We start from the raw sequence: 12,045 nt of genomic DNA on the forward strand, positions 1-12,045 counted from the left end.
GAGTCCTCCGACCCTGTTCTACAGCTAAAGTGGCAATCAGTTCCTTTACTTACAGACAAAATACAAAAGTAGCTTAAAAAATCTGCCATCTTCTGTTTTAAAATATATATTTTTTACTTCTCTCTGATGATTAACATGCGATCTTTGTAAATAGTCACTAAGCATTTAAAAATATACTTGTTTTATCCCAATAGGTAGCATTGCCCACCTGCTCACGTGACACGGTAAGCACTGGAGAAAGGCTCGTGGAGTGCTTCTAGCACTCACTCCCCTTCACTGGCTACTTAGTCTCGGTCAGCCCATTCAGTTACCATTCTCTAATGCTTCACTTGCCTTGTTAATAACATGAACTGGCTGGACTAGATACTGGATTCTTTTTATTTTTGTGGCCACAATTCAAACAGACAATCTTAAGTCTTGACTTAGTGCACACAGGCATATAGAATTTAAACAAAAAGTTCCTGACATAATGCTTGTCCTGACTCTATCTTGCATTTCATGACTACCTTGTCAATCAAGACCACTAGGCTGGCATTTCCTCCTTCTGATACCTGGGACCCAAATTTTGAAAAACACCTCCTGGAAGACATCCTCAATGGCCCTTTCTCTTTTAAAATCAAATAATTTAATATCAGAACATGTCACCAGGATCATAGAAGTCTCAGAATGCCAACCACATTCTGAGGATGCCAATGATCATTTAATCATTTTAACACTGTCAAGGAAAATCATTTAAATATTGAAATTAAGTGCTTTTTGGTTAAGGGACTTAAGGTGACAACTCCTTCCAATTATGCTGACCCCTGTGAATCGCAAAGTGCACTTTCTCTGCCTCTCCTTCACATTCTTTCAAGGTGACATGGGGGTGGACACTTAACATGGGGATAAAGCCTCTGTAAGAGGCTTGTAATCCATTTTGGAGTACACGGGTTCTATATTCAGCTCCAATTCCTCATTCCAGCTTCTTTCTAATACAGACCTGTGGAAGCAGTAGCAATGGCTCAAATGGAATAACTAAATTGAGTTCTGGCACCCAGCATTGGCCCAGTCCAGCCCTTGCCATCATACTCTCTCTGAAAAAAATGTTTACAAAATTTAGAATAGTTATGTAGTAAATATTCAACAAAAATAGCATGGACCTTGAGCACTTAGACACTGTCTTAAGTACGCAACAAGAACTAATGCGTATCTGCCCCTTAACCATTGACAGGGAAACTGAATCCCAGGAAGGTCACTGAACCCAAAACTGAGTGAAAGGAGGTGCATGCTCTGAAACCAGAGCCAGTGCGCCTCCTCATATGTTGACTGGTCCCAGTGGTGATCACTTACACAGCTCCATTACACATATATGGAGATACTTGATGAAGTTCATAACAAATGGAGCATGTATCTCATGAGCTTTTTGAATTAGCCCTCTTCTCTTTAATATCAATATGTGCATGTAAATATATACATTTTGTAAGTGCTTGTAAAACATATACATTTTGTAAGTAGACTTGGATTTTTCTTGTTTTTAAAAAGTTATTTTCATTTGAAAAGCAGATCTATAGTGAGAAAGAGAGACCAGTCTTCCATGTTGGTGTAGGAACACAAGAAATTGAGCCATTCTCCACTGCTTTCCTAGGACATGATCAGGAAGGTGGGTTGAAAGTGGAGCAAACAGGACTCAAACCAATGCCCATATGGATGCCACCACTTCAGGCAGAAGCTTAGGCTACTATGCACAGCACTGGTGCCAGCATTTTTTCCTTTTCAGTTTTTGTTTATCCTAACATAAGCTAAAATTATAATGAGTGTATAAAGGTTAATTCATTATTAATATGTGCAAATAAAATATCTGTGATTACCTGGTGTATTTGCTATGGCTCTTGGATATCATACTAGCTCTAAGAGTGAGACACACTAAACTTGCTCTGGTATTAAATAAACATCTATTTTGGATGCACAGTAAAAATTTGGTATCACATTAATTTTAAATAACTGCCAATAACTTAAACTTACTCAAATAACAAGCACTCTGTTTTAGTTTTCATGAATGGGACATCTGCGTAAGTACTTTATTGAAAAACTCCCTCTTAAGCTTCCGATTGCTCCATCAGACAGGACAGATCATAGCTCTGTGGGTCAAATCTGTGCTCTCCTCTGCCACTTTTAGAGGGTAAGTCAGAAACGGAATAAAGAGAAAATCAGACTAAGGCTGTGTTGCTATGCTATTGGCATATTAAGGGGCTTTTAAAATGTGAGGGTAGAGCAGCATCCAGAACTAAAAAAAAAAAAAAAAGGAGGGGGGACAGATAAGCCTTAAAACAACTAAACTTGAGAAACATAACAAAAGAACCCTGATAAGAAAAGCTTCCTAAACTTCTACAGTTGATACACTCTAAAGATCTTATTTGATTATCAATAAGGAGTTGAATAAACTCACCATTTAGGATGAGTCTGGTCCAGATACTGCTTCTTATAAAGCAACACTTTACACAGTTTCAAGATCACTGTGCCCTCTCCAGTTATTTCTGCAAATACACAATTGTAATCCATGTACATACCGGGGGTTCCAAACTGGATGCAGTTTTCCAGAGTCCTGACATAGTCGGAATCACTTAATTTAATAAGATTAAGACTATTGGCCTTTTCCATGTTCTTGACCCACTTATTAGCCTGTCCTTGAGGATCTATCATCAGAGGCCACCTTCTTGCGTTCCTGACAAGGAAGAGAAATACAGAGATGGAGAAGTCATGATTTGTCTCTAATACTATTTTAAAATGTTCACAACACTTTTCTTAGAGTTTCTTCTTTAGGGTAATGCTTGGATTTTTTTCACCTATTATGAGAAATAATGTTCTTAAAACAAAGACATTTAGATTGAGACATGAAGAAAAGTTAACTACAAGTATAAGCCTTTTACAAACTCTCACATGTTCTTTCATCCCCATCTAAAAATCATAACCTCTGAAAGCTAACTTATACCTTGAAACCATTTGCTGCCTTTTAAAATTATGTCACAATGAGAACCAACAAGAAGAATGAGTTGGAAATCAGGAAAATTCTAGTTCTTCAGTAGGCCCTGTCGTAAGTTAAACACGTGACCTTAGTCAAGTCACTTCACCTCTTCAGCTTCTAACAGGTACTCAAACAACAAGGAAAGAGAAGGGATTGGAGCATCAACTCTTTCTCTTTGACATCTGGAGCATTAAAAATGCAGTGGTCGAAATACAGTGCAAAAAACACAATTTTTATACTTCTAGCCTTACAAGTAGCTATAAATCCTTAAGTATTAACATACTTATTGTTCTGATATTGGTTTTAAGTATGTCTATGTGAATGTCTAGTGTCATATAAGTAGTTCATTACAAATTTGCCTAGTGTTTATGAACTTGTTGTGCAAATACTTTCTCATGACATTAGATTATTTGCCACTGGAAGAGAGCTCTTTCCTACGTTTTGTTCTCACTTGTACCCTCCTTTTGTGAGAACAAGAACAGCACCTCACAAAGAAACTGGCTTGTTTTCCAGGATATTAATGAGTCATAGAAGGGTTAACCAGTATTTTCCATCAATATATGATATCCACCCACATGGATTGCTGTCCTGTGTGGAATGTAATTAGTATTAAGAATCACTTTCTTTTTCTTTCAAAATTTCTTTTTCTTTCATTCTTTTAGTTGGAAGGTAGAATGACAAAGAGATAGGAAGCGGGAGAAAGAGAGACAAGATATCTTGCATTTCCTGGTTTTCTCCAAAGGGCTGCAAAAAAACAAGGTCTAGGTAAGGAGTCAGGAATTCCATCAGGGTCCCTCACATGAGTGGTAGGTTAATTGGGTCTCTTCTATTGTCTTCCCATGCACATCAGCAGGAAGCAAGCAGCCAGACTGATCTCAGTAGACCAGCACAAGATGCTGGCATGGCAAGCAAAAGGCTTAATGCGTTGTGCCATAAGAGCAGCCCTGTTCTCTCCTCTCCTTCCCTCTCTTCCCCTCTCTTCCCCTCTCCTCCAGCATGAAAATAGGCAAGAGCTATAAAAGATAATATTTCCAACTTAAGTCATACAAGGTAAATTTTATAATAGTTACAAAATCATTAAGAGTATAATCTATGCAATATACAATCCATCAATTAGTCATTGATACTATAGTAGTTATATAATATATAACCTATCAATTTGTGGGACAAACATCTTGAACAAAGCTTGATAAAACACTGTGTTTGCAGCAAAATTGATACACATGAGAACTTTCTTTTATTTCTGTTATTTCTTTCTTAATTTTAGCTCTCACATATAAGGGAGAACATGCAGAATTTGTCTCTCTTTCGCTCTTTTTTTCCCCCAGTATTTGTGTTTGTCTGGTTTATTTCATTCAACATAATGTCTTCCAGTTCTAACCATTTTGCTGCAAATGACCAGATCTCAACTTTTTTTTAAGAGCTAACACTTCAGACTCTGCTTTTCAATTGCCAAGTTAGCATTGATTTTAGCACATAAATCACAGCCTGACACAAAACATGTAGCTTACATGATGAAGAAGTTAGGTCTTGTCTTTCAGTATCAGTATTATATAAAAACACAAACAGTGTGACTTTAAAAACAGAAATTTGTTTTCACACAGTTCTGGAACCTGAACATTGAAGCTAGCCATGTGTCCACAACACTACACCCTCTAGGAATGCTGGTATCTCACTTTCTGTAAGACACTACTCCTAACACATGAAAGTTGTACCCTGTGGCTTCACTAACACAGTGACCTTTTAAAGGTCCTCTCCAAATACAGCCAAGTTGAGGGCTAACATACAAACTGGGGGTAGAGAAGGAAGAGGGGTGCTAGGGGAGAAACAATTCAGTCGACAATGCTAATTACATAATGGAAGAAAATAGAACAAAAGATTGGTCTTAGATGCAATCAGTCAATGAAATGAGATTATTACATCTATGAAATTAAAAAGCCCGAGAAGGTAAATTAGAAGGAAATAAAAAAAACTATAAAAATGCAGAAGTCCTCATTCTGTCACATAATAGAAATATTTTTAATTTTGGAGACTTATGTGGGAGTGTTAATGTTTATGCTTCCCTAAAGAAATCAAGTGACTCACTCTTCTGTTGCTTTCACATTTTTCAGTCACAATACCTATATTCAAGCTGTACCTCTGTCTAAATGTGCTTCTTCTCCATCTTTTCATCTTCAACTCCTACTCATGTGTCAAGCTCAGCTCAAAGCTGTGTGGTCCACAAGGCCTCCCTTGATTTCTTTTCTCTCTGAACTTTAGAGATTTGTCCATATTACATTCATGGCACTTTCATGTAATGATAATATACTATTATGATAATGCTACAATTCCTTCACTGCATCACCCAGCTAAATTATGTATGTCTTTTTATAAAGGGTACAAACTCATTATTTATTCTTACTTTTGCCTTGATTGAATGGACACATTGATAATTTATTGACCTAGAAGCAAGATAAATCTCACAAGCACCAATTAATAAATCACTGTAAATTTAAATTCTCTAATAAGAAATTATCCTTGCATAGAAATATTGGTCTATTGAATAGTATTTCACAACAAGAGGATAGGATTTCTGAGGTTGACTAAGATAAGCTAAACACATTGTAGAACTTCTCTTCCGCTATTATACCTAAAAATTTTAAAGTACAAAAAGGAACCACATTTAGTTTTTAAAAAGTAAATAGTGATTGTGGAAAAAGCCAAAATTCAGAGAATGACCAAAAGGAGGTGCTGAGTTTCCTGTTCTTATAGTTGCTGTTTATCTTTTGGCTTAGTGTGTGACTGCGCAGCACATACAGATGATAAAAATCCTAACCAGGGAATCTGGAACTTGTTCATGTGCGAGCTAGATGGTGGTGGGACAAATCAGAGTGTTTAGTCTTGTCTCCCTTTTCCCTCTGTCCCCTCCCCAACTGCAGGCGTGTTATTACCAAAATGAAAGCAAGAGTGGAGCAGTTACCTAAAACACTGAGCAAACCCCACTCTGAGCACTCTGAGCAGAAGCAAGGGAAGCTTCTGCTGTGCAAGAAGGTGAGAGTCTTTTCTTTTTTCCCTTGCCAGTTTGCTCAAGCATCAGCATGGAATTGCACTACTGGGAAGATACAACTCCGAGAGAACACCATCATTTGGCAAGAAAAACAGAGGAAGAACAACATGGTAAGAAATTGTGGAGAAAATCCTGATATATATGGGGGCCAGCGCGGCAGCCTAGTGGCTGAAGAGCTTGCTTTACACGCGCTGTGATCCCATATGGGCACTGATTCTAATCCCTTTGGCCATGCTTCCTAACCAGCTCCCCGCTTGTGGCCTGGGAAAGCAGTAGAGGATGGCCCAAAGCCTTGGGACTCTGCAGCCACGTGGGAGACCCAGAGAAGGCTCTGGGCTCCTGGCTTCAGATCAGCTCAGCTCCGGCCATAGAGGTCACTTGGGGAGTGAACCATCAGACGCAAGATCTCCCTCTCTGTCTCTCCTCCCCTCTATATACCTGACTTTCCAATAAAAATAAAGCAATCATAAAAGAAAACAAAAGAAAATATATGAAGGCAAGAGTCACTAGTTCTTTCAATAAACAGACACCATTTTTTGGACTCTCTGTTCAAGCTGTGCATGCACGGAATACACTGAAATGAACACACCACAGATTCAGGACAATAAACCCACAGCAGACTAACCATGGAGGAATGTGTACTGTGGAGCAGGTCTGGACAGCACAGCAAAGGCTTGCAAGTCTGAACTGACATGAATGGGAATACCACCCAAACAAGGAAACACAGAAACTGAAGTCTAATCAAAATTGAGTCTTTTTTTTTCTATTTAAACAAATCAAAAACCTCTTTAAAATAGATACAGTATAATCATCCTTTTGAGATAAAGATAAATTTGGTAATAAATGAAAATAGAAAAACTTTCAGTAGGAAAATAATAAGGATAAGAATAATCAAATGGGAGCTGGCACCATGGCTCAACAGGCTAATCCTCACCTTGTAAGCACCAACACCCCATTTGGGTACTGCTTTGTGAGTACTGGCTGTTCCATTTCCCATCCAGCTTCCTGCTGATGGCCTGGCAAAGCTCCAGAGGATAGCCCAAGTAGACTGACCCCTGCACCAATGTGGGAGCCCCAGAGCAGGCTCCGGGCTCCTGGCTTTGGATCAGCTCAGCTCAAGTTATTGCAGCCACAGTGTAACGATGGATGTAAGATCTTTCTGTCTCTCTTTCTCTCTGTAAATGTGCCTTCCAAATAAAAATAAATAAATCTTTCAAAAATAATAAAGTCAAAATTTTGTAACTGGAAAAAATGTACAATCTAATAAAATTTTACCTTATGGGCTCAATGTCAAAGAAGAGAATTCATACACTTAAAGACAGATGAGCACAAACTGTTCAATTTGAACAATAAAGGAACAAAATTGGGGGGAATAGACTCTCAGAGATCTGTAAGAGATATTAAAATATTAAATATTAAACTCCATATCTTTGGGGTTCTAGGAGGGGAAAACAATTGTTTCAAAAATATATTTGAAAAATAATGGTGAAGACTTCCTTAAATTCAGTGGGAAACAGATGTTTATATTTTCCTGAGGCTCGGAAAACCTCAAAAAGAAGAAATGAAAAAAAAAATTCCAAGGGCTGACACATCATAATCAAACTACTGAAAGCCAAAAATCGCATAAAACAATTTTGAAAACAGCCATACAATAGAATAATGAATAGATATTACTTATATGTAACAATATACAAAAGGTTGAAGATTTCCTGGAATCAGAAAACACTAGAACATACTATTATGCTGAAAGAAATGAACTGTCAACCCAGAGTTGTAAATTCAGCAAGAATACTCTTCAGGAATAAAAATAAAGCCATTCTTGGATTAAAGAAACTAAGTTTTTTTTTTCACCTGTCAACTTTCCCCCCAAAATACAAATTATTTAGTGTGAAGAAAAGTGAAGCTACAAGGAAACATGGAATTTTAAAAGAAAGAACAATGAGATAGCCTAAATTTGGGATATAGAAACTATTATTGCTCTAGTTTTAAAAGTTTGTTCCCAGGCTACTATTGTGGCACAGTGAGTAAAAGCCCTACTTGCAGTGTTGGCACCTCATATGGGAATGTGCCAACTACCTTAGGAAACCAGAATAAGCAAGTTATACCCAAAGTCAGCAGAAGAAAACAAAAATAAATATCAGAATCACTGAGCTCAATGGAAATCAGGAGGAGCATAACAATGAAACAAGAGGCTTCCTTCTAGTTAAGATCCACAGAATTCTCCAAACCCTAGCTGACGGAACAAGAAAAGAAAGAAAGAATATTTAACTCAAAAATAACAAAAGAGATTACCATCACAGATCTATGGGCATTAAGACGATAAGGGAACACGACAAAAAACTCTATGGCTATAAATATTTAACACTGTAGAAAAAATTGACCAATTTCTTCATAGAAACGCTCAAAATTCACTTCAGCAGGAATAGTTAATCTAAATAGAGCTATTATGTGCTATTTTAGAAACCAAATCTTTGGATGAAATCTTCATCAAAAGATTTTCAGGCACAGATAAGTTCTCTGTCCTAGCTATACCAAATAATTATGGAAGAAATAATTATAACTTTAGACCACCTCTGCCAGAAAGCAGGAAACAACTCTTGCAGATTTCTTTAATGACTGTGACACCAACATCATTCAAATGTACTAGAGAAGAAAACACAGATCAACAACCCTCATGAATAAAAAAATATTACAATGGTCAATGAAACAAGAGTAAACTGAATTCAGAAATACGTAAAATAGGACAATAACACAGGGCCAGGTAGAGCATATTCTAGAAATGTAAGACTGGTTCAGCATTACAACACTAATCAGTGTAATTCACCATATTAGCAGACTAAACGTAACATAACCATCTCAATAGATACAGCAAAACATCTGACAAAGTTTATCCAGAAACACTAGCAATCTTCAGCAGCCTAGGAATAGAACAGAATTTACGTCACTTGATAGAAAGGATCTATAAAAACATGTGGTTAATACAACACCTGATGGTAAAAGACTGTTTGATTTTCCCAATCCTGGCTAAATGCCAACAACATTTGATTTCAACCACTCATGTTTAGAATTGTATAGGAAACTTGTTTGTGCAACAGGTCAATAAAAAGAAATCAATGGAACATAGATTAGAAAAAGAGCAAGTAAACTCGTTTTTTGAAAATAGTATTTCTGTCTATATAGACTGCATCAAGGAATTGACAGTAATGGTCATAGATAATGAGTTTATCCAGAGTGCAAAGTATAAACTCAATAAGCAAAACTCAGTTCCCTCCTAATATGAGCAATGAGCAATTCAACAAAACATTTAAAAATGCCATTTACTATATCATACAAGAATTAAAAATATTCCTATATACAAATGCAACAGCACAAGCACTGATGAAAAATCAAATACATAAAAATTGAAAAAATGGGGCCCGGAGCAGTAGCTTAGTGTCTAAAGTTCTCTCCTTGCATGTGCCGGGATCCCATGTGGGTGCCAGTTTGTGTCCCAGATGCTCCACTTCCCATCCAGCTCCCTGCCTGTTGCCTGGGAAAGCAGTCAAGGACAGCCCAAAGCCTTGGGAACCTGCACCCATGTGGGATACCTTGAAGATGCTACTGGCTCCTGGCTTCAGATCAGCTCAGCTCTAGCCACTGTGACCACTTGGAGAGTGAACCAGTGGATGGAAGATCTTTCTCTGTCTCTCCTTCTCTGCATATCTGCCTTTTCAATAAAAATAAAAATATCTCTTAAAAATACTGAGGAAATATACTGCATTCATGACTTAGAAAACTTAATAAATTATTGAGTCTTCCCAAATCGATCTGTCAACTCAGCCAAAGCCCAAGATGACCTCTTGTAGCATTCAAAAACCGAATCTAAATTTATATTGAAGGGCTGGTACAGTGGCTCAACAGGCTCATCCTTCACCTGGCAGCACTGGCATTATATGTGGATTCTGGTTCTCTTCCCAGCTGTTCCACTTTCAATTCACATCGCACTTATGGCCTGAGAAACCAATGGAGGATGGCTTAAGATCTTGGGCCCCTGCACCTATACGGGATACCAGGAAAAAATTTCCTGGCTCCCTGCTTTGGATCAGCTGAGCTCTGGTTGTTGCAGCTCTCTGTGGAGTAAACCAGTGTTGGAAAATTTATCTCTGTGTAAACCTGGCTTCAATAAAATTTATGGTGAAAAGCAACAACTGGACAAGATAATTTCTAAAAAGAACACAGTTAGAAGGCAAACTGACTTCAAAGCTTAGTATTAAGTTTCAATAATTAAGACAACATGGTGTTTGCATCAAGATGGACAGATAGGGGCAGGCATTGTGGTGTAGTGATTTCAGCTGGTGCTTGAATTGCCTGCATCCTGTTTCTAATTCAGATTCTTGCTGATGCTTCTGTTAGGCAGCAGACAATGCGTCAGGTGCTTGGGCCCCTGCCACCCACATGGTGATGCAGGTGAAGCCACAGGCTCATCTTCTGCCTGGCCCATCCTGATTGTTAGGGAGTGAGCCAAGAGATGGAAGACTAACCCCACCTTCTCTCTCTCCCAAGGGATTGAAGACCCTCCTTCCTGAAAGAAATAAACATTTTTGAAAGACACATGTAAGTATCAATGGGGCAGAACACAGCATTCAAAAAAAAAAGTCCTATATATATAAGGACAACTGATTTTCAGAATGACGCAAAAGCAATTTTATTGGAAAAGAATATTCTCAACAATCATGCTGGAAAACTGAATATAGATAAATTCAGTCTCTCTCTTTTCCTCCCTCCATCCCTTCCTCCTACTCTTTTCTCTCCTTCTCTTTTTACTTCTTTCTCTCTCCCTCTCTCTGTATGTTTACAAAATAGATGCCTTTCTATAACCAGTTAACAATGTGCCAGGTTTATTTTCCCAAAACTATACTCTCAATGTAACATTCTTTTTTATTCAAAGAGATCAAAATGTTTGTGACTTCAGGTTATAAATTCCATGTCTCTTTTTAAATGAGGGCTTCCGTAGAATGATGTGCTGGTGAATAAAACTTCAAAGCAGATACTCTTCCAGGAAGATAGAAAAGATAACTAGCTTTTTGAAAAATATATACAAACAACTATTGTGGAAAGTTGTGTGCAATAAACACCAGTTTAAACAGTTTCACTCTTAAGGGATATAAACCCTGAATTCAAAATGAACAACCACTGTATTTATGCATTTATGTCTCCTACACTATTATTTTGTATTATTTTTTGACCAGAAATTGTTTTCCATCACACAATTTTCTCACTTTTATTTCAATCATCAAATATTCTTGAATCCAGAGGTAAATAAAAACCAGTGGTTTCCAAATGCTAACTGAACTTTTATAGCACTGAGTATTCCAAGTTTTTTAAATTATATTTTAAATTATATTTTAAAAATATAACACTTGAATAGCATGCTCTAAGAGTGCTATTCAAGTAGTTTTTGTTAGCTCTGAAATGCAGTTGACTTCACTGATCTGAGGATGTGAAAATGCTTCCAAGGTTCATTGGTTGACACAATCCACACCAGAGTCTCACTTGATCAGATAGCTGCCAATGCCTGGTTGGGAGAATTTTCCAATTTGTTCTACCCTCCACCCTCTGTTATGGTGCCAGATGTCCTCTGCAGACCCCAGTGGACTACCATATCCTCCATGTGCACTGTCTTGACAACTGAGAAGACTCAGTTCTGACATTCCACAATCAGACCACAGATTCTGTAAACCTCCCTGTGGCTGGAGTTCTGAGTCCAATAGCTCAGCTGGTGGGGAGGTCTCCAAAGAAACTTCATTCCAGATGGCCCCAGACCTGAGTCCTGTATGTTAGTCAGTGTGGGGTCTGACTTAATCTGTCACTCACATCAGCCTACAAATACCCTAGTGGTTGCAGTTGCTGGGCCAGTTCTGTCTCCAGCCCCACCTTTTATGCAAACCAAACAGATACTACAGCCGAACTCAACCCTGTCCAGCACACACTCAGCCCTCACACACACCAGCACGAACTA

The 12,045-nt window shown here is 37.9% G+C and overlaps 1 protein-coding gene across 1 annotated transcript in view; it reads right to left on the bottom strand.

Annotated features, from left to right (window-relative positions):
* The window catches only part of DNAH7 (dynein axonemal heavy chain 7), a 231,955-nt gene that overhangs the window by 65,469 nt on the left and 154,441 nt on the right, over positions 1 to 12,045 (bottom strand). Inside the window, exon 47 of the mRNA XM_040971902.1 lies at positions 2,547 to 2,701. Coding sequence (XP_040827836.1) covers positions 2,547 to 2,701 — 155 coding nt within the window. The remainder of the gene's footprint in view (positions 1 to 2,546; positions 2,702 to 12,045) is intronic.

This window comes from Ochotona curzoniae, unplaced genomic scaffold (genome assembly GCF_017591425.1).
Source record: "Ochotona curzoniae isolate NIBS_2020 unplaced genomic scaffold, NIBS_Ocur_1.0 contig_2210, whole genome shotgun sequence".
NCBI classification, from domain to species: domain Eukaryota; kingdom Metazoa; phylum Chordata; class Mammalia; order Lagomorpha; family Ochotonidae; genus Ochotona; species Ochotona curzoniae.